The sequence below is a fragment of the Aspergillus bombycis genome (genome assembly GCF_001792695.1).
Source record: "Aspergillus bombycis strain NRRL26010 chromosome Unknown contig00006, whole genome shotgun sequence".
Lineage (NCBI taxonomy): Eukaryota > Fungi > Ascomycota > Eurotiomycetes > Eurotiales > Aspergillaceae > Aspergillus > Aspergillus bombycis.
The window spans coordinates 97,521-120,635 of NW_019170008.1; the positions used below are offsets into that span (position 1 = coordinate 97,521).

General features: G+C 48.2%; 8 protein-coding genes across 8 annotated transcripts; 4 read left to right on the forward strand and 4 right to left on the reverse strand.

Annotated features, from left to right (window-relative positions):
* Window positions 1-45: 45 nt before the first annotated feature.
* ABOM_001467 (putative C6 transcription factor) lies at window positions 46-2,085 on the reverse strand (the record flags this gene model as incomplete). Its single annotated transcript, XM_022528597.1, has 2 exons — window positions 46-1,701; window positions 1,762-2,085. 2 exons carry the CDS (start codon window positions 2,083-2,085, stop codon window positions 46-48), a joined length of 1,980 nt encoding a protein of 659 aa, XP_022393667.1.
* Window positions 2,086-2,469: 384 nt separating this feature from the next.
* ABOM_001468 (sodium:neurotransmitter symporter family protein) lies at window positions 2,470-4,575 on the reverse strand (the record flags this gene model as incomplete). The annotated part of the gene is made up of 2 exons (XM_022528598.1): window positions 2,470-2,919; window positions 2,986-4,575. 2 exons carry the CDS (start codon window positions 4,573-4,575, stop codon window positions 2,470-2,472), a joined length of 2,040 nt encoding a protein of 679 aa, XP_022393670.1.
* A 1,155-nt stretch (window positions 4,576-5,730) lies between these two features.
* Window positions 5,731-6,588, reverse strand: ABOM_001469 (uncharacterized protein; the record flags this gene model as incomplete). The annotated part of the gene is made up of 1 exon (XM_022528599.1): window positions 5,731-6,588. The coding sequence occupies one exon, from the start codon at window positions 6,586-6,588 to the stop codon at window positions 5,731-5,733; it is 858 nt and encodes a 285-aa protein (XP_022393663.1).
* A 1,426-nt stretch (window positions 6,589-8,014) lies between these two features.
* ABOM_001470 (uncharacterized protein) lies at window positions 8,015-8,524 on the forward strand (the record flags this gene model as incomplete). Its single annotated transcript, XM_022528600.1, has 1 exon — window positions 8,015-8,524. One exon carries the CDS (start codon window positions 8,015-8,017, stop codon window positions 8,522-8,524), a length of 510 nt encoding a protein of 169 aa, XP_022393642.1.
* Window positions 8,525-13,784: 5,260 nt separating this feature from the next.
* On the forward strand, window positions 13,785-14,783 carry ABOM_001471 (uncharacterized protein; the record flags this gene model as incomplete). Its single annotated transcript, XM_022528601.1, has 2 exons — window positions 13,785-14,633; window positions 14,706-14,783. The coding sequence occupies 2 exons, from the start codon at window positions 13,785-13,787 to the stop codon at window positions 14,781-14,783; spliced, it is 927 nt and encodes a 308-aa protein (XP_022393641.1).
* Window positions 14,784-16,287: 1,504 nt separating this feature from the next.
* Window positions 16,288-17,496, forward strand: ABOM_001472 (uncharacterized protein; the record flags this gene model as incomplete). Its single annotated transcript, XM_022528602.1, has 4 exons — window positions 16,288-16,472; window positions 16,520-16,848; window positions 16,931-17,271; window positions 17,326-17,496. The coding sequence occupies 4 exons, from the start codon at window positions 16,288-16,290 to the stop codon at window positions 17,494-17,496; spliced, it is 1,026 nt and encodes a 341-aa protein (XP_022393643.1).
* A 1,103-nt stretch (window positions 17,497-18,599) lies between these two features.
* ABOM_001473 (NAD(P)-dependent alcohol dehydrogenase) lies at window positions 18,600-19,619 on the forward strand (the record flags this gene model as incomplete). Its single annotated transcript, XM_022528603.1, has 1 exon — window positions 18,600-19,619. The coding sequence occupies one exon, from the start codon at window positions 18,600-18,602 to the stop codon at window positions 19,617-19,619; it is 1,020 nt and encodes a 339-aa protein (XP_022393575.1).
* A 2,672-nt stretch (window positions 19,620-22,291) lies between these two features.
* On the reverse strand, window positions 22,292-23,030 carry ABOM_001474 (uncharacterized protein; the record flags this gene model as incomplete). Its single annotated transcript, XM_022528604.1, has 2 exons — window positions 22,292-22,867; window positions 22,938-23,030. 2 exons carry the CDS (start codon window positions 23,028-23,030, stop codon window positions 22,292-22,294), a joined length of 669 nt encoding a protein of 222 aa, XP_022393577.1.
* Window positions 23,031-23,115: the final 85 nt, after the last annotated feature.

Genomic DNA, 23,115 nt, shown 5'->3' on the forward strand with positions numbered 1-23,115 from the left:
CTGATGTTTCGAACTTCTGACGGTTGTTCATAGTACGACAACCAGTTACTGTGGGTCAAACAAATTGTCTAAGAAGCTCACATCCAGGTGTCCGTCCACCAAAAAGTCAAAGTCGGAATCCAAATCGGCAAATAAAGGCACGGTCAAGCCGCTGGACGCCCAAGATTCCAGAACCGGATCCATTGTGCCGGTGGAAGAATCAGCAGCCATGTCCTTTAGAAGAGTATGACATATATTCAGACTCTCGTGTAGGGCCTTCGAAATGGCTTCTTTCACGGGCATACCGCCAAGACGAGCCTCAGCTTGGGCCATCATCATACTAAGGCACACGTAGACTTTCACATTCGTTTCCCCATGCCACATCCTGTCTCTTGCATACTGTACCACGCGACGAGCATCTTGCAGTAGTGGTTCTTGGCGAGCGCGATTACTCCTCCTTGCGAAGATCGAGTTGTCTGCGTCAGGTTCCGGACATAGTTCGAGGAAAATAAGCATTGCTCCCCAAGTGATGAGATCGCGGAACATGCCACCACCGGTGAGGAGGATGCGACGGTAAATATCATCTTCAAGAAGTACTACTAGGTCCTGGGCAGCCGAAAGACAAGCTTTCTGGGAGTAGCAATACATCGGACTTCTCTTGGCCTTGACCGCATATGGGTAATGGAGACACAAAAGAAACCGCCGAAGGAGATGATTGCAGAAGCTGGTTACAAACCCTATCGAATGTGCGTTGCTCTCGGAGACAGCCTGTTCAATCGCAATGGCAGCCTTGCCGCATGCTGAAGCTAGTTCATTTCCAAGGGCTAGAACCTCATCATAGGACGGTTCCTCCTGTAGACTGTTTATAATTCTGGTAGCCCGCAACCTTAGAGGCAATGATTCTGCCAGCAGAGACTGGAAGGACATCCGGTTCGAAATAGTTACTTGCGTGTTGTCTTGTGGCTCGTCGTCAGATGGCGGCTGCGTATTGTAGTCTGCACCCGTAATCATCGGTACCATGCCCGAATCCAAGGCTGACTGTACATTTATTTCTAAAATGGTGTACCACAGTCTCCGTCGAATCTCCTTCTGTGTTATGCTCATCTCCTCAAGACAATCGGGATCCTGATGTAAGCCCATCTGCATGGCTATCCTTACCAGCGAGCCCGCCGAGATCCAAACTAAATCAGATCCTATTCGAGTCACCTGACGGGCGAGAAGCAATAAGCAATTGATTTGAATGCCATCCAAGGTCAAGCGGTCCTTCTCCAGTGGTGCAGAAAGCCATGTCTGAGCAATATGAATCCACGTGGAGGCTTTCGTCGTCATCTCATTGCGGATATTCGCGCCTCCGTGTAATGCGCCTGCCAAGGTCATGAGGAGAGCAAGCTGCAACAGGAAGGGGCCCCTTGCCGTCTCAGGACAGTTGATATAACTCTTGTACTCCTCCTGGAACGACGGGAGGTGAAGAATACGGTGGCAGGATTCAAAGGTAGAAAAGTAAATCTCAATCAGTTCATTCATTACGTGCGGGTGAGGAAAGGACCGATGGAGGTCAGCTGGGAGACACCATCTACTTGGACGTTTCCTCTTAAACTCCCGAGCGAGCTGTTTACATTCGAGGATCGTCTTTGAGATCTTGTCATGATGGCTATGATTTTCCGCTCGGAACATTGATTCGTAAAACTCCCCGAGCGGCTGGAGACCAGAGAGTTCGTCCATCTTCAATGATTGTTAGTATAACAATACGAAACTATGACAATACAAGCAGGAGCACTCTACCATAGAAACGGTGTTCATCCAATGCCCGTGGCCAAACACCCGTGTCTTCGATATAGTACCTCGAATAACTCTCGGGATGGTTGATATGTGTGATGAGCCATCTACGGAGGGGAGCTCTTCTGGCGTCCGCTGCCGTCTCATGTTTTGCTGCCGCTTGGGAACCGTCCGAGGATGCTCCTCGTACGTACATGCGAAGGCCACATCTTGCTTGGTACACTGGCTGCAAGGTTGCGCCCGGTCGCATCGGACCTTACGACGGCGGCACTCGGCACAGGAGTACGCGGGCCGTCGGCGCTTTCTGGTTTGTTTGGATTGGCCGACCATTTGTCTTATATATCCAGTAAATGTTTTTGGGATCGCAGAAGACTTGGAGGCGGGTGAGAAATGATGCTTATCTCCGAATGAGCTCCGAGCGATGTTATGTAAGCCGATGCCCGGGGCCGAGATATGGCAAAAGAGTGTGCGCATGAAAGTAAATAGATAGAAATCAGATGTAAGTATCTTGGCCCAATGTATGTTGATTAATATTACAATTTATACCTGGGGTCATGTCGTCAAGGAATACGAAGTGTTCTTGTTGAGAACCTCATCCTAGACCCTAGGTTTACATTCAATATATACTTCTCATGAGCCACTCAAACAACATACTTAGCAAAGTAAAATGCAATTAACTCCACTATTTTTACACCCACATTAAAGATGTCATACTCATAACTTCGTTTCCATAGGGTTAGTATGTGACTTGAAGTCTAAGGACTGTACATTTATGTCTCCAAGAGTGGACCCAGCCGGGAGCGCATTAATCTCCGTGCCGTGAAAGGAAGCTGTGGCTGGTGGATCGAGATCTTGCGGCCGTGGCTCATTTGGAATAGTGCCTTGCGTGCTCTCACCATATCGGCTTGGTGGGATGAAGCAATCATAGTAGCGTGGTAGGATAAGACCCAAGAGCATGGCCAGCAGACAGAGGTGAGCCAGGATAAAACCTGCGATCATCATGGGATCGTACCGCAACGTGTGGAACTCCGGGTAGGCAAAACTGAAGATAATAGCGAGAACTGGGGCACTGATATATCGCAGTAGTACTGGCCAGAAGACAGGTATCTTCCAGTTTCGGCCGCCGCCGATAATTTGGTTGAGGTCACGTCGTAGTTGGTTGCCCTAGAGTTCAAGTGCGACGTGAGTGAGTGCATTGACAGAAGGCAGGTATGTCTCGTGCTAGCTTACCGAATAGAATACTAAAAACCAGAACCGACGGAGGACTGCGTTTCGATTCCAGAAGCTGGCAGCCTCAGCCTGCGGAGTCGTCGCAATACCCACTGCGACAGCAACACAGACAATGTACAAGCCAAAGCCTGCGCCTGCCCCAGCGGATGGATTGTTAGCCCCGTGAGCAACCGTGATACCGACAATCTGTCCACCGAAATAGCCAAAGTTATATACAACAAATGCCGGTAGCCCTGTTTGGCCTACCACGTCTGTCCAACGGTAGACCGTGGTGGCGCCGACCAGCTCGGACCACACCACAAATATCAAGGCGATATTGTTGACCCAGCGGTCGATACCGTCCAGCAGGTAGAACCCAAACTCGGTGCAATAGGGAAGACACAACAGGAAGGAGATCAGAGTCAGCGTCGTTACAATGATCGGACGCGAAACCTTGAGCCCTGAATCGACAGCGAGGGTCGTGACCGCGTCCAGCATCACAAAGGCCGAACTGAATCCGAGCACCACAAGAGTAAAGAAAAGCAGAAGTGCCCAGAAGTTTGACCCGGGCATGTGAAGGACGGCTTCAGGCAATGTCAAAAAGCCGACCACGAAGGCACCCAGCCGTTCACCCTCCTGGGGCCAACGACGCAGGTAGCCCACGACGCCAAAGACCGCGAACGCCGCAAAGTTTTCGAATAATACATTGCTGCCACAGATGAGGATGGCATCCATTACCGCATTAGAGTGTTTCGCATTGTACGAGGCATAGGAGGTGAAATAGCCGAACCCAATGCCCGTGGAGAAGAAGACTTGGCCCACAGCCGTCTGCCAAACTGTTCCGGAGGCTAACTGTGAGCTTCGCCAAGTCGCCCAGAGCAAGCGCACACCTTCGCTGGCGTTCTCTAGGCTGAGCGACCGACCCACGAAAATAATGGTGGTGACAATTGGCAAACCCATCGTCCAGTAGACCACGCGCCCCGTTAGGCCCACGCCGCGAAAGATCGATACCCAAATCAGGAACCAAATGAAAGCACTCCAGCCCACTGTCTCTCCGATCACGGCAACCCCGGGATATTGGGTAAACGCGACCACGTTCTTATTTCCTTCACTCAAGCTGCCCTCCACCGGATCGACATTATGAATGACATCTCCCATATAGAACTCTTCGATGCGATTCTCCCATGGCAAGGGGCTGTAGAACGAATTGCGAAAATAGTTCATAATCCAGGCTAGGTTGACAGTGAAGTACTGCGTGACAATAAAGCTGACCAGGATAGGGCCCAATCCGACGCCCTTGAGCCGTCGGTTGATATTATTGAAAGCGATCACGCTACCTCCGCGGTAGGCCTGACCGATAGAGATTTCGAGAATGAGGGCAGGGATGGCGATGAGAAACACGGCTAACAAGTACGGAATGAACCACTGCAAGCCATAGTTGTTATAGACGACTGACGGGTACCGTAACAGGTTTCCCTGTCCTGCGCAACCACCCATAGCTGCTAGGAGAAAGGCTGCGCGTGAGGGCCATTGATCGCGCCCATCTTCTGACTTGGGGGGCGGCGGTGCCAGCCATCCCGCGATCTTTTTCAGGTACGGCACAAGAACCATGGTCGCCGCAGTTGGTGCAGCAGATTGTAGATTCAGTTTCAATCCTGATGCTCACATGTGTATCATGTTAAGATTGCGCGCGTTTATGAATATCTGGGAGGGGACATGCCCCTGGCCCTCCCGGGCGTTGTCGCATTTTGTGTGGCAATGAAATAACGGCAAGAGGGCGGAAGATTCTTTTCATTTGAGCTTGGTGCCTACCAAACGGGTCATAGGTGATGCTCGGCATAGGGCCAAGCTGCTTGGCAAATCTATTATATCAAAGAATGCCGGGCCTTGGGCCCATGCCAAGGGCTTGGATACCGACAAGGCCGTCACTGTCACCCTATCGTCAAGTCTCCCGCTTGCCCTGAGTGGAATCGATGGCACCATAGCATGGGGCAAAGGCGACAGAAACCAAGAACGCATATCGATGAGAATACTGCTAGTTCTCTTGGCAATGCTGGCGATACGACTACTACGCAGTACTTGAAATGGGGACGTGCGATAGCTCCCTGTAGTCACGAGCTGAGTCAGCTTCGCTCTGATGGTCCATTTGACACACGCCCTAATGACTCGCAAATGATGTTAGCAAAAGAGTCGAAAGTGCTATTAGTAAGAGCAACAGAAGAGCTTACCCTTGCTAAGACTTCTTTGTAGAATGTCGATCAATCTTGACCGCGCGCGTCAGGATGTGGCGACTGTCAACATGATTGTGGAAGAGGAAATGGCCCCAGGAACAACAGCGCTAGACCTATTTAGGCAGCTTCAACAGAATCCTCTGTGTAGTGGCCGTCACTAGGCTATCATTACCAAACTTGAGGCAAATCCGTCGAAACCAACATTACTGGTGGCTAGTGACTATCGAAACCGGAGTTGTTCTGTTCATGTTGCATTATAAAATATTTACCATTCAACAACCATTCTTCCTTCCAGATATGACTTCATCGATTTGGTAGTCCCATCTCCCAGTCTGCTGAAGATCTTTATCAAGTGTGATGAATGTTTACAAACATGAAAGCGTTTTGTGATTTTGTGAATGATATGTCAAGACTGGAGAGGTTTGTGTCCATCTGATTTATTCCACTCCTTCTGCATCTCTTTCTCCCTACTTACACCAGGGTCGGAAGTCCCAGGAAGGGTTGCAATACGGTGTTCTACAGATCTAGCTTCCCCCTATAACTGCACAAGCTCTACCGCTGGTCGATGACAATCTTCCTTTCCAAGCCCAGCCGGCTTCCTCCCTTCTGCAATGGCCTGTAAATATTCCTTATCCTCTGCGTATAGCAATAACTTATCAAGACGGCCCACAATCCGCACACACCCCAACCTCGGCACTGCCTCCAATTGCTCGATACCATATAGTACCAATGGCTCACACGGCCTTCGAGACACAGCATACTGTCGGATACCCTGACTCTCTGCTTCAGCAAAACTCAACAGCTCTTCCTCCAGCCGTGTGTCTGTGATCAGCAATTCCACAACATCAAACCGATCCATATATGCCAGTTGCTCAGCGAGGATTTGCATATTATTCTGGTTCGAGAAACATTCCGACAAAGCTTTGCTGCGGAAGTGAAAGCTGAGTCTCCGGATATGCCTGCTTCTCCGGGAGCCGATGTCATATAACCAGTTGGTAGCCTTTGCGATATTTCCTGATACTGCGAAGAATGCTGACGAGTAGAAAAACGGCATTGCTTCCTCGTATATTGTCTTGCAAGTCGCTAGAATGGCGAGGAATAGATGGCGGTGTTCGCGGTATATACGTTGTTTGGATTGCTCCTTTGCTGAGAAGTGTTTAACATCCATTTCTGCGTAGTCGCTCGCATTTGGAGTCGAGGGTATGTGTACGTAGACCTCGAATGCCTTCGACAGACGGATCGAGGTCTCGGTACTGTGTGGCAAGTCGCTGTCCAGGCATGCCTCGCCGACGCGCAGTCGAGTATCTGGGGCGATGCCAAACAAGTGCCGGTAGACTTCGAACCGTAGTTCAGGCGGTAATTGCAGGAAGAGGGGCGGTGATTTATGCGACATGATGTGACTGTATGATGGCAAGTAGGATTATGGTGAAGAAACGGCAATGTCGAATTTCAGGTAAGTGCTCTGCTTACATTCTAGTCGCACTGGCCAATGAGCATTCTTTAGTTAAGCCTCGATAGTTAGGCTACCGCAATGCTCAGCCTCACCTTAGTCTACTACTAGTACCTAAGATTTATATGGAAATTATAGTCCCGCACTTGTGCACCGCCCTTCTGTTAGGGCTTTAATGCCAAGCCGGATGCTTATTGGTCGTTGATGCAGAACAGTTAGTACTATATCAATCATGTCGGGGACTCCTCCTTAACACTCTGTTTACGAGTTTACATAATAATTGAAATAGATAGCGAATGATTATCTTATGCTTGTACATAGTTGATAACCAGCTGTTTTGGGACATTTGCTATTGTATAAAAATAACCAAGCCAGAGTAGGGAATCATGCTTTGCTGCATTGATCCGTTCCGCTTTCAACCATGCATGCTCATCTATGAATGAACGACATGTCTGGGAAAAAGCCTGCCAATGGATGCTTTGTTTCAAGGTCATATGTACTAGGATGTAACGAAGATACTCTAGTTAATACCTGTGGGTAGAATAACTTGTTAACCCTTCTGTGTTGATTGCTTCACCGGCTCGAATCAATACTGTATACCCACCAAAATCCTGAAAGTCCCCTTTCCTAACGTATATTGAGTACCAGTTCCAATACCGTAAGATAATAATGCATTTACTAGATAATACATGAAAATTCGTGCCTACTGTATGAATGCGTGTTCGGGCAAGCACGTTCCCCACCGGGACCAAAAGGTCGCTATGACTAGGCTTTATGATCCCATCTGCGCACTTTATATTCCATGGCGCCATGGCACCTATCCGAAAGCTTCTTCATCCATCTTAATTACTAGTCCTGTAAGAGTGTTTTTGTCCAAGGTCTGTATTTCTATATGGGCGGACACCTCCCCGTTGATATCTATGTGAGCTACCTGCTTTTTGGAAAGGTGCACGGTGTAGACGATAGAATAGCAAGGAATGGCTGTTCAGGCGCTTACTACAATGAACGTACTTCAATACGACTCAAATCAGGACATTGATATCTATGTTTTACTCCTGAAACAGATACTCAAAGCTCTCGAAGATAGCCTAAGCTTGTAGCGGCCAGAGCACACTCGCTCCTGCCTTGTCGACGGTTTTCAGTACCTCAACGTACCTGCTGTGTCAAGTCTCTATTATGATGACCGTTCCTTCCTCGTTGAAGGAGAATGAGTCTTTCTTATTATGTCCCAACTTCAGTCTCCGAGTCGCCTTTCTCTCTTCTCTCTCCATCCTAATGGGATCCTTACGCAACAGCGTCTAAACAGCAACCAAAGCTAAGCAACTAATTTTCTTTTTAAACACTTCTTCCCCACTCCCTCATATCTACTATGGTGGACTGGGCTAACGTTCGATGGTGGGTGTCGTTTGCCACCTCCGATCTTTTGGGGGGACTCAGTCCCGCTAAGGATTGGCTCAAGCACATGGTCCCTGTCCTCTGGCCCAAGGATAAGGCCAAAGTCAATCCTGAATCAGCGGCCGAGCAGGGCACCCAGATGATTCGCCTCCTCGAGGACTTGGAGCCACTGCTGACCAATGCCCGTGACCTCTGTTCCTCCCTGGAAGCACAGGGCACCCAAGCGAAAGAGCGGGTCGCCCTCGTGGACGCGTGGGAAATCCGTTTGGACGAGCGGGAAATCCGCTTGAACAAATGGAGTGCCAGCGTGAAAGCGAGGGAGACCAGCTTGGACGCGCGGGAGGCCCTCGTTGCAGAAAGGGAGAACGAGGTCGGGGCACGGGAGGCAGCCTCCACCCTCGAGGAAGAGCGCAATCTCAGGGTGCTCAACGACTTCCTCTCTGACATCGAAGGGATTCTTCGGGGTCCTGGAGATCGCCCCTAGAGGAAGTCAGCTCGGCTGATGAGGTGGGACTAAGAAGCAAACGACATCCACTCTGCCCAGTGATCCTGGTTGGTGGGGCCACACTGACCGGGGGAGGGCCCATCAGCAACGAACTCGCACTTCTACGTAGTGCTGATGACTAGTAACCTTCCGGTGAAGCTAAGACGAGTTCACGGTTTCCTCCCTACCACGATGATTTTGGACACGCTCGGTAGTACCTGGTTAGCAGATCGGGTAGACAAACATGGTGCAGATAAATAGTGAAGTGGATACCGGGCGTGGCATATGGGCGGGTGTGGCGGGTACTTGTGTTATGTACTCCGTGCCTACGCCAGTTTGTCATACAGACAATGAATTTCATTGCCTGATGCCTTGCCTGTGTTTTTTTTAGTAATTCTTTGTGTTGAAGGTTGTGAACTGGATTGGTAGGTGGTTAGCTTTGGAATAGTACACTATGCACACTGTCCATTGGGTCTTTGGGTTCAGTGAACAGTGCACTATCCAAGTTCTTCTGTCCAGTATCATCCTCGACTCCGCACCTACCCTGCATCTCGCGAGAATCTTGGTGCCATGTAATCTGATCAAGGGTGGGGTTGCCTGAAGTAGATGTAGTTTACGTATTCTTCATACAGGACTGATGGTGATCGGAGAAAGTCGTCGTTTTAAAAGACAAAAGTAACGCTAGTGGATCGTCGGAGAGAAATCAGGTTTGTGGTAGCCCAATGTACATAGTACGCTGAATCTCTGCCTTTTAAGCTAGAGTACGTGCCATCCTTATGGATCTGGAGGTCACGGTGCGCCCAGCTGGTGGTTGAAGAGAGAATCATTTGTGACCCTAGCCACCCTTGAGCCCGATTGACTGTCTTGTTGTCGGTTATTGGACCGCTCGTACCGCCGACCTCTGACACCTGCCGTAGCGAAGAAAAGCGAAGCGCTCAAGCATGGTGACGTCCGTCTTGGATTCTCACACAACTGTCTACCACACAGTATACTTGCCCTGGCATTTCTCAGGGGCTTCAAGAACCCCCCTACCTGCACGATATAATATACCCACATATTTGAGCACCAACAGACCGCACTTGGCCGGGCTCGAGTATGATACAAGTCTCGATGTTCAAGGACACCCATGCGCGACAGTACCACCACTGACGAAAAGAGGTACCGGGATACTCTTTGGCACAGTACCAGCTATGGCTGTCATGTCGAAGCCCTTGATAAAAGTCATCTAGAGCGGTTAAATTGGATATATGCCGTATTCCTCGGAGTTTCAATTTTGGATCCGTCCGAATCTCAATCCACCCACCGCACAGGATGTGTCTTGTCTGAATATTGCCTTTCTGTTTGCTCAGAGTGACTTTATCTGAGATTCTGAGGGGGTTATGAACTTACTGAAGCCCTGCATTTCGGGAGGGTAAGGGTAGTATACGAGTCTCAAAGTCTCGGAGATATTTATTTATATAGGTTCGTTGAGAGTTGTGTTGTTTACTGGCGGTCCGGTTAGAAGCCAGTGTACATTGAAAAGGTTGAATACCGAGACATATCACACATTACAAACGTACTTCTAACAAAAGGATCTGAAACCACGGAGCAATCTATACTCTTCGTACATACATAGTGAGAGCCAAAAGACAGTTCCAAAAACCTTCTGGAGCTCCCTACTCTACACGGGACTGATAGGATAGGAGGTTCGACTGACTAGACCGCTTCATTCGTGCAGACTGTTTAGTGAAGGCCTTAAGTCTATACATCTGTGTGGATGACTTCACAATGACGGCACGTATGATGCCAATATTTCCAACCTCTGACGGCGTTTCGTTCCTTATCCTGACGTACTTCGTAGGTCGATCATTACGAGCCTGTCAGAGTTCTCTCTACTCTCATCCTGGCTGTTTAATACACTCGAAACCCAGGAATGGTATCAATACAATGGGCCCTTTCCTCGCTCGAAAGATACGGGGTTTCCTTCGATTGCTTGGAGAAAAGTCAAAGTCGAGCCATCCACCAGCGCATCAGGATGTACAAGACATAATTAGCCCCCCACAACAGGATTCACAGGACGTATTTATCCCACCGCTTCTCAATCTCCCCCTCGACATCATCTTCGAAATCTTCCCACTGCTGCCGCTCCCGTCGCAAGTCTGTCTCGCACTCAGCTGCAAGCCGTTCTACAGACTCTTTAGCTCCACCCTTCAAGATGAAGGGTTAGCGTGGTCCAGTCTGTTGGCCTGTAAAACATTCAGGCTGTCCAAGGATCTATTAGAGCCCCTATCGATTTCTCCAAGGACTCAACTTTTGCTTCAGCTCGAAGATGACTACTGGGCTTACTGTGCGGAATGCTTAAAGTTACAGCCACGTGCAGTGTTCTGGCCAGGCAGCCAACCCCACCGACCATTAAGCCGGAAGTGCATACTTGAGGCGAAAGCTATAGATCTGTGTCCTTGCCTCTCTTTAACCATTTTCGACCGAATCCGGTTAGAACGGTGGTTGCACACAGGACTTACCGAGACACTCTCCCAGCCCATCCGTGATGCTTTCCAACGGATGCTCATAGATGGACAGCCATCTCTTGTACATGGATGTTCAATACCAAATATCCCGGGAGTATCCGCTGACCTTGCCCTAACGGTCACTTTCAACGAGAACAAGCGGCTAGAAGCTCAGACATGGTATCATGTGCGTATGAGCAGCTACGAACCAAGGCCACATGTGATCCCTAACTGCACCACCCAGCCATATTCTACCGAACGGTTATACCTCTGCCCGCATATCGACCTCCTCCCTTTCATATTGAATTCATATTGGTGGCCACGATTAGAATGTTGGTGGTGCGAGACTAGTGTTTGCTTGACTAGTAGCCAGGAGGAAGGTTTGCATGTTGTTCTCCAAAGCGTGCGAAATATGGGAGGACCTGATTGGCTGGAGAAGTGTGACCCAATGTGTTACACGATCGCTCGCGACAACTCACTGAACATAACTGGTGCTATTGGAGCCCGATGGGGTAAAGGAGAGCCCTATCAGGCCATACTAGCCCGCAAACAAGTGGACTACAATAGTTAAGACTGTAGAACCCTTCCTAGTCCACTTCTAAGCTTGTCCAAAGGAGGCATTCCGGAGCCATTTAGGGATACTATTTTCCAATCCTCTTTTAGCTGACAATGCAATGGCCGCAGAATGGCTCTGGACCAACGACACCTTCAGGAATCCAGCAGGTTCGGCGAGTATCTGAAGCAGATGAAGTGGTTGAATTCCTATTCTGTTGCTTGAGTTGCTTGAATCTATCAACATGACTGTAGGAAGAAATCGTTTAGGAAGAACAACGGCGCCAGGCCTAATTACACAGCGTCAACAATGACTATTGGCTGACCACCGAGTAGCAGATAGACTACAAATGTCCAAGAGATTAATACAGCTGACCTGGATAGACAAGCAGCTTCCCAATATCTGTCCAAATAGACGACTTCTAAATCCGACCATAAACCAATCTAATATCCGGTCATGAACATCCCAGTTAAGGGTAGTCCAGATGAGGTCCTGTAGGTAATGGCCTCGACCGGACTATGTTTAAATTTCACGCTCTTAGCTAAGGCTCTCTACTCATCGGTGACTTTTAAAAGAGGTTCTCTCAAGCGGATCACTGGACGACATGGGAATAATCTAGTGATATGAATCGGTAGGCATGGGTCGAAACATTTGGTAGGTACATCTGTTTATAATATCAACGAAATCAGTAAAGAGTTTGGATATTCAGTGCACCGGTGCTAATAATGACCATTTTCCCCCTGTTTTTCAAAACATTGGTGGCCCTATTATTGGCCCCCCAAATGGAGTGTGAAGCCATACACAAACGATAGCGAAGCCGTAACTCCCACTATGTCCTGAAACACATGTGAGTGACATATTCTCGGTATAGGACTGATGATGATGGGAGGAAGTCTTCGTTTTAAACTGAGGAAACGGAGAGCTTCGCCATTAGAGTAAAGAACGGCCCCCATCTAAGGCTGATACATGGCCTATCATATAAGGCGCTTGTTCAATGAAAGATACGGCTGCTTTTGCAATATCCTCAGGAACGGGGGGTCCCTCTCAAGGGGGTGCGAGCCATGACTTTGTTTTGTGAGACATCATCTTGTTCTTGGGTGTCGTCAGGCCAAAGTACAACACCCGGTGCAATAGCATTGATCCGTAGATCAGATATTAGGGATTATGCTCTGTTGACATTAGATATAGTCACACAAAGCATAAAACCATGCAGCATGCATATTTCGTTACAGAAATGCTACTGAAGAGCAAGGGCTACCGTCTGTATAGGGCGACCCCCGCAGAAGAACAAGGGTGTTTCGCCAGGAAACGAGGAGGGAAAGCGCACAGTACCAGTATATGGTCTGTACGTGTTATGGTTAGAATGTTGATCCAGGAAAAGAAGAACAGAGACGCCAAATATCATGAGATTATGAAATCGGTGCGATGGTGCGATGGCTCCTGGCTCGACTCAAGGGGATGTGGGAGGGGCTTTATAGGCTGCCTTATATTCAATTTCTCTCAACTCTGTATTCAAGTTCCACCCACTTTTGTGTTAAAGTCGTATGACTATGTAATCAAATTCTATGGATTTGCATTGAAGCTCTATGGACTTTTATGTTGAATTCTTACGACATGGTATTGAATTTCTATGAGCTTTGCATTGAAGCTCCACGCAGCTTCATGTTAAATTCCTATGACTATGTATTCGACTTTTATGGATTTAGATTGAGGGTCTACAAGGCTTTTATGGAAGGTCTAAGTTCCGTATGTCCATGCATTAAAATCCCGAGTTAGGGTTCCCGTTGGCACTCCCTCATAATTCTCCTTCACACGGAGCAATTCCCCAGTAAGCACGGCAGAGCCTGTTCTTTCAAGACTAGGATAGCGGATATGTACATACACAGTACTCCAAATCTCCGCATGCTGAACTGATATAAATGCCGTACGTTTGAATACAGAGGCCAGGGTCCGCCTATCTAGTAGTGAAAGTGGGAATCTTTCGAGACCCTGGTCATCCTTGGTCAAGAAGGATAGTGGCACCTGATGGACAGGTCTAATTGGTTGATAGACTGAAACATCTTCGATTCAAGGTTGTCCGGAAGCTTGATTTGGTCCTTAAATATTGGAGGTCCTGGGTAGATACGATGCAAAACAGATAACCAGCTGGCCATTGATTCGAGGCTGAGCCTGTAGCACCAGTGGCATGAGCTGACCACCGTAGTAACAAGCGTGCAATGCCATGGTGGAAATTAGAATAGTTTGCTCCAAAGGCCAGCCGTTAATCCTGTATAGTACTGCCTCTAAGTGTTCAGGTCAGGATTACTCTCAGTATGGTATCAAATGGTCGCCCACGACCCCGACTCAGTTTGTGGATGCGCCTCCTTCGATTTATTTACCTGTACGAGTCACCGCTCGGTCTACGGGGCAGTCTCATCCGTCTTCGCCACCAATACAGATATATCCCTTCCTAGCTCTACTTCGCCTGTTTCTTCCACTGCCAGCATGGCACTTTTGCCTTCCGGATCCGGTTCCTTCCAACGGCATTCTCATTGATACTTCCCTTTTTGAATCTCGACAACCCCCTGCGGAGTTGATCAACCTGCGCTCTACCCCGATCTGGCGCGCAAGAGACACTCCTCTTTGGTCCCTTTACCGAATATATGAAGCAATGACTGCGCGCCAATATCCGGCTATATCCTCGGAAGTAGAATACTTCTGGGGCCAGGTGCGGCAGTCATGGGCAGTCTGCTGCATACCAGACCCTGGTGATCGTGATCTTATTCGGTACGCCATTCTTGCCTCGATTGCAGAAGAACTTGCCGATGCATTCAACTGGCGGTTGGGCTTGGGACTGCGGCGTGATAGAACCAAGAACATCTACCGTAACACGCTAAATGATGAACTTCCACCCTTTGACCCGGAAATCGCTCCTGACTGGACTAAGAATGTGTCGGCAATTGGTTACCACTCGATTCAAAATTTATCAGACAGCCTACGAGACTCACCAGGTTTGATACAAAATACTTGGGTAGATTCATCAATCCAGTGTCGTGCTATTTATGAGTTACGCGCTGTCAATCGATGGTTGGTATACTAGGATTACCTGTTTGGGTGCTCCATCCGCTTCGGGTTACTGCGGAGACTGACCCTAAGCAGGTAGGTCCTCCGCCCCCGCAAGGAAATAAAGGACCAACTGTGGTACGGGGTTATCCTACGCACGTTCTCATCTGTGCGGTAGTTTTGAGTTTTGTTATTCCGGTTAATGGATAGAGAAATTCAGGTAAATATGGATTAGGTATCAACTAGTAAGAATTTTATGAGTATATATTTGTGTAAGCCATCGACCTAGCCCATCATACTAATGATACTAGTATTGTTATGTGCTGTTTTTAATGACGCTTGCAGCTACTTGTTTATAGATTAGTTATGTTAGGATCGAATTTTCAATGGATGGCGGAGCACAATCTGGCAAGGCGCCACCTAACGAGACCAACAGAACAGAAATATCTTTCAAAGGGCCTCGAACTACCGCCACATCATGTACGGGTGAACATTCCTTCACAATATTTACCATTTACTTGCCATCGACAGCCGGCCAAAGGTTGGCGCCCAGCTGCAGAGGCCATACCTTTCATTCATAATATCTCCAAAACCGTTGCGTGCTTTTCTATGAATGGACATGTACAAGCGACCTTCATAAAAGGCCACAGAGGAAACATGATGATGCACCTGTCTGATTATCCAAGGGGGGTGGAGTCATAGCCATGTATGCCTTCTATAGGGTTGAGTTGTTAACGGTATCTCCCAGCTTATGGCTCGCGCGCGGTTATTCAGGACACCTTTATGAGAATCTCGATTGGTCAGCTCCTTCACCATGATACCCAGAGCATGTCCGCCCCCCATCTTTTCTTTTCTTTTTCTTTTTCCTTCTTTCCTCTTTTTCTTTTTTTGTGTGTGTGTGTTGTCTGGCTTCGAACAAGAGGTGGAAGGGTTGAGCATAGTGTATTGCAATCATAGACTGAGATTAACGAAAGAAAGCAAAACGATTACTTCAATATCAGATTTCAAACATATAATCAAATGCAATACAACGAAGAGTCCCTCATTAGCTCTGTTCGTCTGATGTTCGCAACTGATTCCCCTGCATAACGTAGGAACGGCAGGGTGTCTCCAATACCCTAACCTCTGCTTTGAACGTCTGCTCCACGTGTGTCGATATTAGCAGCACCGCCGTCTCCACTAGTGGGGTCATCTTTTTGTTTCTTATTCTTATCTCTCTCCTGCCTCCTTTGCTTCTTTTCTTTCCTCCTATCCCTTCTGCGTCGATTTGATTCCTCGTTGTCTGGCCGTGGAAGGATGATCGAGCCCTCGCTCCAGTGGAGGACATACCACATCCGCTGACTTCGTAGCGACGGATTCGATAGACGAATACTCACATGGGCAATTGGGCTGCGATCATACGTACTGGCTTTCGGGTGCAGACCATTTCTGTGACCACACTAGTTAGCAAAGCGAGGCCAATTTGCCAAACTTTTTGGTTCAAGGCTATATAGCATAGAGCGCGGGTGTTCAATGATAGGTCTAGGATGATATGCTTTTTGAAACTGGTTAGATAAGCACGTCTTGGCAGGCGCTTGATTTTGGTATCATGGTCAATCACTAAAACTGCAGTCAAGTCCGTAGTCAAACCCTGGATTCAATCCTTTCGCTTCTTTGCATCATTGCCCCCCCAAATCGTGGTCATGGAAGACTTATCCATTTACCGGCAAAGTAATCTCCTCTATACACAGGAGCAGCTATCAAGGTATCGGCCTGGTGGGTACCATCCAGTCTGCCTTGGCGACACCTTCAAGAACGGTCGCTACGAAATACACCATAAATTAGGTTGGGGAGGGTTTTCCACCGTGTGGCTTGCCAATGACAAAGAGTTAGTTGCGAATGATCGTTTATATGACTTTTACTAACGTACAACAGGAAAAACCGGTGGGTTTCGCTAAAAGTTCTGAAAGCAGATACCTCCCAGGGATCCCAAGAACTTCACAATTTACAACTACTGGAAAAGCGTTCGCAGGGAAGGCTACCCTCGAAATATATTGTTCCGTTACTCGACTCTTTCACTCATCAGGGACCCAACGGAACGCACCAGTGTCTTGTATTTGAGTTGCTTGGTCCCTCTGTTGATAGGGTTCTTCGCGATTACTACAGCTCTGGAGATACCCTTGAGTCGGAGACTATCCTTCGGATGTCAGAACAGCTTCTAGAAGCCATCAGATTCATCCATGATGCTGGCATGGGTCATGGAGGTGAGACACGGCCTTATTTATCTTTCCATACCTTGTGATAGCTCATTCTTGTCTCCACGTCATGGCACTTACACAGTGACAGATATAAGCGGTGGAAACGTCGCTTTCAGCTGTGGTCACCTCTCGAATGTGACGAAAGATGAGCTCTTCGAAGTCCTTGGTTTGCCAGAGTCAGAAGACTTGGTTCGCCTTGATGGCAAGGCGCTAGACAAAGGCCTACCGAAACATATAGTAAAAGCCACAGAATGGGACGAGTGGATAGATGAAGATGATGAAGACCTCCGGATTCTTGACTTTGGAGAGGCATTCCTTCAAGGAGACGAACCTAGAGCACTTGCTCAGCCAGGGCCATTGCGAGTACCCGAGACAATTTTTCTGCAATGCTTTGACCACCGGGTCGACTTATGGCGTGCAGGCTGTATGGTAAGTCGCCATGTCCTGTCTGTAGAAGGGTTGATGCTAAGGTTTGCAATGAAGATTTATGCGTTTATATTTGGCACATATCCATTCCAATACCTAGGCGAAGATGATGTCCTGGTTGCACAGATGATTGGCTTTGTGGAGGAGTTGCCAAAGGACTGGCAGCAAATGTGGAAACGCATGCGATTGAACTCTAAGCATAAGTTGGAACCGAGAGAGAGTGAGTGAATGGCCATAATATGGACACGATACAGTCAGGTTTGCTAATTTAACTGGAAGATTGTGAGCAGTCTGAGCTAGAACGAAGGCTCAACAGGAGGGAGCATAGCCGAACACTTGCTCGCCTTGTCCCAGTCATCCAGGGATTGATGAGATTTTTGCCGTCGAGCCGAATACAGGCCTCCGTGGCACTTGATTTGTTAAGATCAGAGTAGTACACAGAACCAAAGTCTTATGTAGATACCGTCTATTATACTCGAAACCGGACTGCCAACCCATGAGCCTGAAGCTGTGGCCTGCATCCGGGTCCTACTACTAAACCTCGTAGATGCGTAGTGTGTTAATTTCAAATCGTGGCAATCTGTAGCAATCAAGTTTCAGTTTTAGTTGTTTGTGCATTTTATTTTCACAATTTCTTATACTGATTGCGGTGCTGCGGCTGACTGAGGTTCAAGTGCTGCCCCTCTTTCTTGATCCTCATTCTTTGAGAACTGGAGGCATATATCGCTTTAAATTTGGACAGGTCTCAAGAGTACTGTACTTCACGCATGGCCAGATCCCCAGCCTCCCAGAAGAAAGGGGGCACACCGGGCGCTTACGGGGAATGTCTGTAACCTTGCATGCATATTCTGGTCAACAGCAGAAAGATTAAGAAGCTAAAGCTATAATACTATTTCAAACATTCGAACTACATTAAGATAAATGGCCGTAGTGGGCTCTATAACACAGGATAGAGTTAACAAGACTACCCCAGTGGATTAGGGCTCGGATCCCAGTTGGTCCGTAGATCCGTACGGAGAAGAGACGGGGCCGTCTTCCGGAAAAGTCTATCCGAATGACGGGCTGGGATAATGACGTTATAAGTTAAAAGTTATAAGTATATAACCGTCAGACCGCCTACCTCTATAGCAGAATTTCGTGGTGATTGATATTTTGGAACCCCTTGCACATTTCGGTTCTTGTAGCAGTCACAATAAGGACAACCTTGCCCTTGAATTCTGAGGCAACCGCACAGGTTCACTAAGGCCCGAGGTCTACTTCGGTCGGCTACTTCTTAGCTCACCTATATTGCATCTTAGCGCCACGCCGCCACCATTAACAAATAAACCACGATGACAGAAAATATGAAGGCGTGGCAGCAGGCCGCTCCTGGTCCCATTGAGGAGAAGCTTAAGCTCGTCCACAACGCCCCACGCCCCAGTGCAGTCCTCAAGAAAGGGGAGATCCTCGTCCGCGTCGTCAGTGCCTGTCTCAACCCGGCAGATTACAAAGTCATGGAGATGGGATTTATCTCCCGAGCCGCCGCTAAGTTCCCCAAGGTGGCGGGCATGGACCTCAGCGGCACTGTCGTGGCCGTGGCCGAGGGATCAACGGACGCCATGGCCGGCGACAACATCCTCGGCCGTCTCGAACCTTTTGAAGCGCACGGCTCACTGTCAGAGTATGTGGTGCTGCCACGAGATGGGTATGCCGTGCTACCCGAGGGTGTGGACCTAGATCACGCTGCTGGGGTGCCCACCGCGGGGATGACAGCGTACCAAAGTATCAAGCCCTACGTTAAAGCCGGGGATCGCATCTTTATCAACGGCGGCTCTGGAGGAACGGGGACCTTCGGCATCCAAATTGCAAAGGCACTCGGATGCCACGTAACGACCTCCTGCTCAACCGCCAAGATCGACCTCGTCAAGAAACTGGGCGCCGACGCAGTGATCGACTACCGCGTCGACAACATTGTGACTAAACTTGAAGCCGAGGGCCAAGTCTACGATCTGGTAGTGGATAACGTAGATAACTCGCCAAAAAGCTTTTTCTCTACGACGCCCAAGTTTCTCAAACCAGACGGTCACTATATTAGTGTCGGAGGCTCCCTATCATTACATACTGCCAAGAATATGGTCGAGGGCCTATTCTGGCCGACGTTCTTGGGTGGCACGCCGCGAAAGTTCGTGCCGTACTTTACCAAGAATGTACAGGAGGACTACGAGCAGCTGGCGAGCTGGCTGGCTGATGGGGTTATAACAACGATTATCGAGTCGACGTATGAATTTGAGCAGGCAATCGAGGCCTTGAAGTATGTGAAGAAGGGTTCCAGTGGAGGAAAAGTCATTGTGCACGTCTCGCCCAAGGTGTAAAGATGTTACCTATTGTTGAAAGTCTCTGGAATGATATAATGGCATATTTTTATTGGCCATGCTAGGTCAATAAACTTCTTAAAGAGAGACATATCGGTTGAGCCTCTAAAAAGCGAAGGAAGCATGATGCTGTCTTGTGAACGGGAAGAGACAGCTGTGAGTGAAATAGGGCTGGTCTTTCCAGCTTCAAAACTAAATCTTGGTCTCACTACTAAACTACAGATTCTTGTAAGTTACTAAAGCCCCTCTTTAACACCATGGTCAAATTTAGAATTTAACTGCCTTTTAGTATGGCTCATAAAGGGTAGAGTCATATACACGTCACACATGTGTCTCCTTTTGTACGTCTCAGCCTCACCTCTAAATGAACTGCGTAGTTATTCAGAATAAGAGTAGTTCAATGCCTAGACATAGACAGGACACAGCTCTGAGTGTTGCAAGCACTGGAACAATAGTTGTCAAAGATAGTGGTGCTTGATTCGCTGCCTGCTATCTATAGCCGTGATCTGCTATCTTCTACCTGTGGGCTTCTTTCACTGTCTCCGGTGGACTTGATTCACTATTTTCCATCCGTGGCCTTGTTCCCCGGCCACCACAGGCTCCTCTATAAAATCAGAACCAAGGCTTCCCCCGGGCCACACAACTGCAAGCCTTACTCATGTCTTCCCTTAATGTCAAGCTTTTCTATCTAACCTCTTGCCAGTTTTGTTGATATCTCGTTGTCACTCCCATCACACATCACTCAGAAGAACTACTCTCTTGCAATATCACCAAAAATACCTACTTTACCATAAGAACATATCGATATGCGACATTTAGATTGATGACGATGTATCATCCAGATGCATGACATTGCACATTCTGCGGCACGGAGGGCCATGTGCAGGCTATCTGCCCACAGCGCCCTTGAGGACACTGTCGCCAGCAAGGGTATATTATTCGAGACTGCCCACGGTGCCCTATCTGCATACATTGCGGACTGAAAGGCCATGACCCCGGATGTCCGAAAGCCAGATGGAATAGACAGATGCAGCAACAAGCTCTCCCTCAACTGCCATCGATGCCACGAGCCAAGCCCAAGTTAGGACCACGAAGCTCTTTTCAGGAACGCTTCCTCAATCAGTTGCAGCCAACTGCGGCCAAGAATAGGAGCCTAAGTGCACCAGCTTCAGTAAGTCTCAGTGTCTATAGCCAATCATCGTCTTATGGTATGTAATGTTACTAACAAATCTTTCTTTCTACAGGACTCGTCCGCCGTCTGCCCCACGGTCAGGTTTCCGCCGATCAAGGAGACCTTAACTTACTTGCTCAAATCCATTACAGAAAAGGACAGACCAGATCTCAGGCATGCTCCCTACAGCGATTCGATTTACCACAAAGCCGGCCGAAAAGACGTCCTATACTGCTTTCGGTCTGAAAAACTATGTCCATTTAGGCAGGAACAAAAATGAACTTAAATGGTAAGACTGGGGGTCGAACCCAGGAGACTCACGTCATTGGGGCTTAAATCCAACGCCTTAACCACTCGGCCATCTTACCGTTGTGCCTATTTATAGCTCAACGTGGTTATGCCAGTCAGAATCCATAACAGTAAATGTTTCCAGCCATGGATCGCAGCGAAGCAAAATAGCAATATAGGTGGCTGGAGGTTACAGATCAGCGCACTGCTTATGCATCCCGTGGAAAGCATCTATTGCCTGAGGCATCTGGCGGCCGCTGCGCTAGTTCCTTCAGCTAGAAGCCCCTTCTTCATCCATATTTGTTTATCAACCCTCACATTGACGGTCAGCAACAGTATAGGATACAGCAAGGGAGTGGGTCTTAACGTTTATAGCTGGGTAACATCGTATTGTAGATCAACTCTAGAGCTGGGTGGGCTAGATTAGGTGCTGTACCGTATCGGTGCACTACTTTTGATCGACAGGCAGCGTTGTAACTACGCCACCCACAACCGTCAAGAATAATACAAGGTTTTGATAAGGCAGCCAGATAGCTACTTTCTGTATGTAAGACGGGGTAATTGGCCATTCATCTAGAGCTAAACGTCTGCGACGTTCTGTCTACATGATTGGTTAGTTGTTCCTCTTTTGACAAAGCAGATCTGGATGTTATGGAAGAGTTTGTATAGGCCTCAGCAGTGCACAGCGAATTTTGCAGCGGGCTTGTATTTAGCATAAACTGGCCATCTTACACAAGTCGTGCGTTCTTTGAACACTTCCTGTGTACAATCTTGTGTAAAGTGATATATACCACGATCTTTATAAAACGTAACACAGCGACCGCGAACACGGAGTTCACAGGCCAATTTATCCCCGTTAATTAATATTGCTTGAATGGAAACCAAGGGGATCCTTGCAGGAGCAAGGACTACTATTTGTGATTCAAAACATTTGAGGATAAAACTTTAGACGGTCAATGACTCTGTGCGCGCCAGAAACGCAACTATAGCCTGATGAAGAATTTATCCAAATATACCCGGAAGTTCGAACGATGCTTGCTTGAACTATTCGGTATACTATCATTAGGTGCTGAGATATTAGAATGATAAACAATGCTGTTTCATACACTCGGACCAGCTCTTCTTGCTGAAGCTGCCCACAAAGAGACGGTTAACGCCGGCATCGGCCAAGTTCTATTATTGGCTATATAAAATTACCGAGTCAAGTTGCTACTTATATCCACTCAAACTTGACTTGGGCATCACATAGCACCCGTGCAGCATATGAGACCCACCCATGGGGATCCATGCCCTCCCGCCGGTTCGATTGTGAAATCATCTGCTGGCGCTCATTTTCATCGATCACGGCGGGGGCGTCCCAAAATTGATCGCTATCAGGCATGCAATATTCCAAATCCGCTACGGTCAACAGTTCAGTTCGCATACCGGCGTTCGATTCTGTTGAGCCAACCAGACTAGTCACTCGACATAGTTTGTAAAGGCTGAATCCGAATCGCTTGATCTCTTCAACATTGACCCAAATCATCGCTAGGGGTGCTGCGGGGCTGTGCTGTTCTACCATATTTGGGTAGCAAAACATACCCAATTCTCGGCAGCTGCGGACCAGAGTAGTCAACAGATAATAGTCATCTGCGTCAAGTTGCACCCGGAGGCTAAGATCAGCTGATGCCCGTTCTTTCGCAAGAAGTGCGGCCATGATTATCTGGAGAAGGATACTCTGATAGGTCGCTATGGGCCATGGCGTATGACTGGTTCGCTGCAAGTCTGAATGGGACATAGACCAGGATCCCTACCAATGAGTAGCTCTATTAGCAACCCAACCAAATATGTGACGGAAGGCGAGGGTAACAGCCCCTTACCTCTTGTGCTCGGATAGCATCACTTAGTCTACGATGCAGCTCTATCGCGGCCTCCCGCTTTGCCGGGTGACCAGTCACCCATAGCCCTACCATAACCACTGACTGGATGAGAAGGTAGGGTTCTTTCGACACATCAAATGTACTCTGATGGAGAAAAGGCCAATGGGGATGGAAGCAT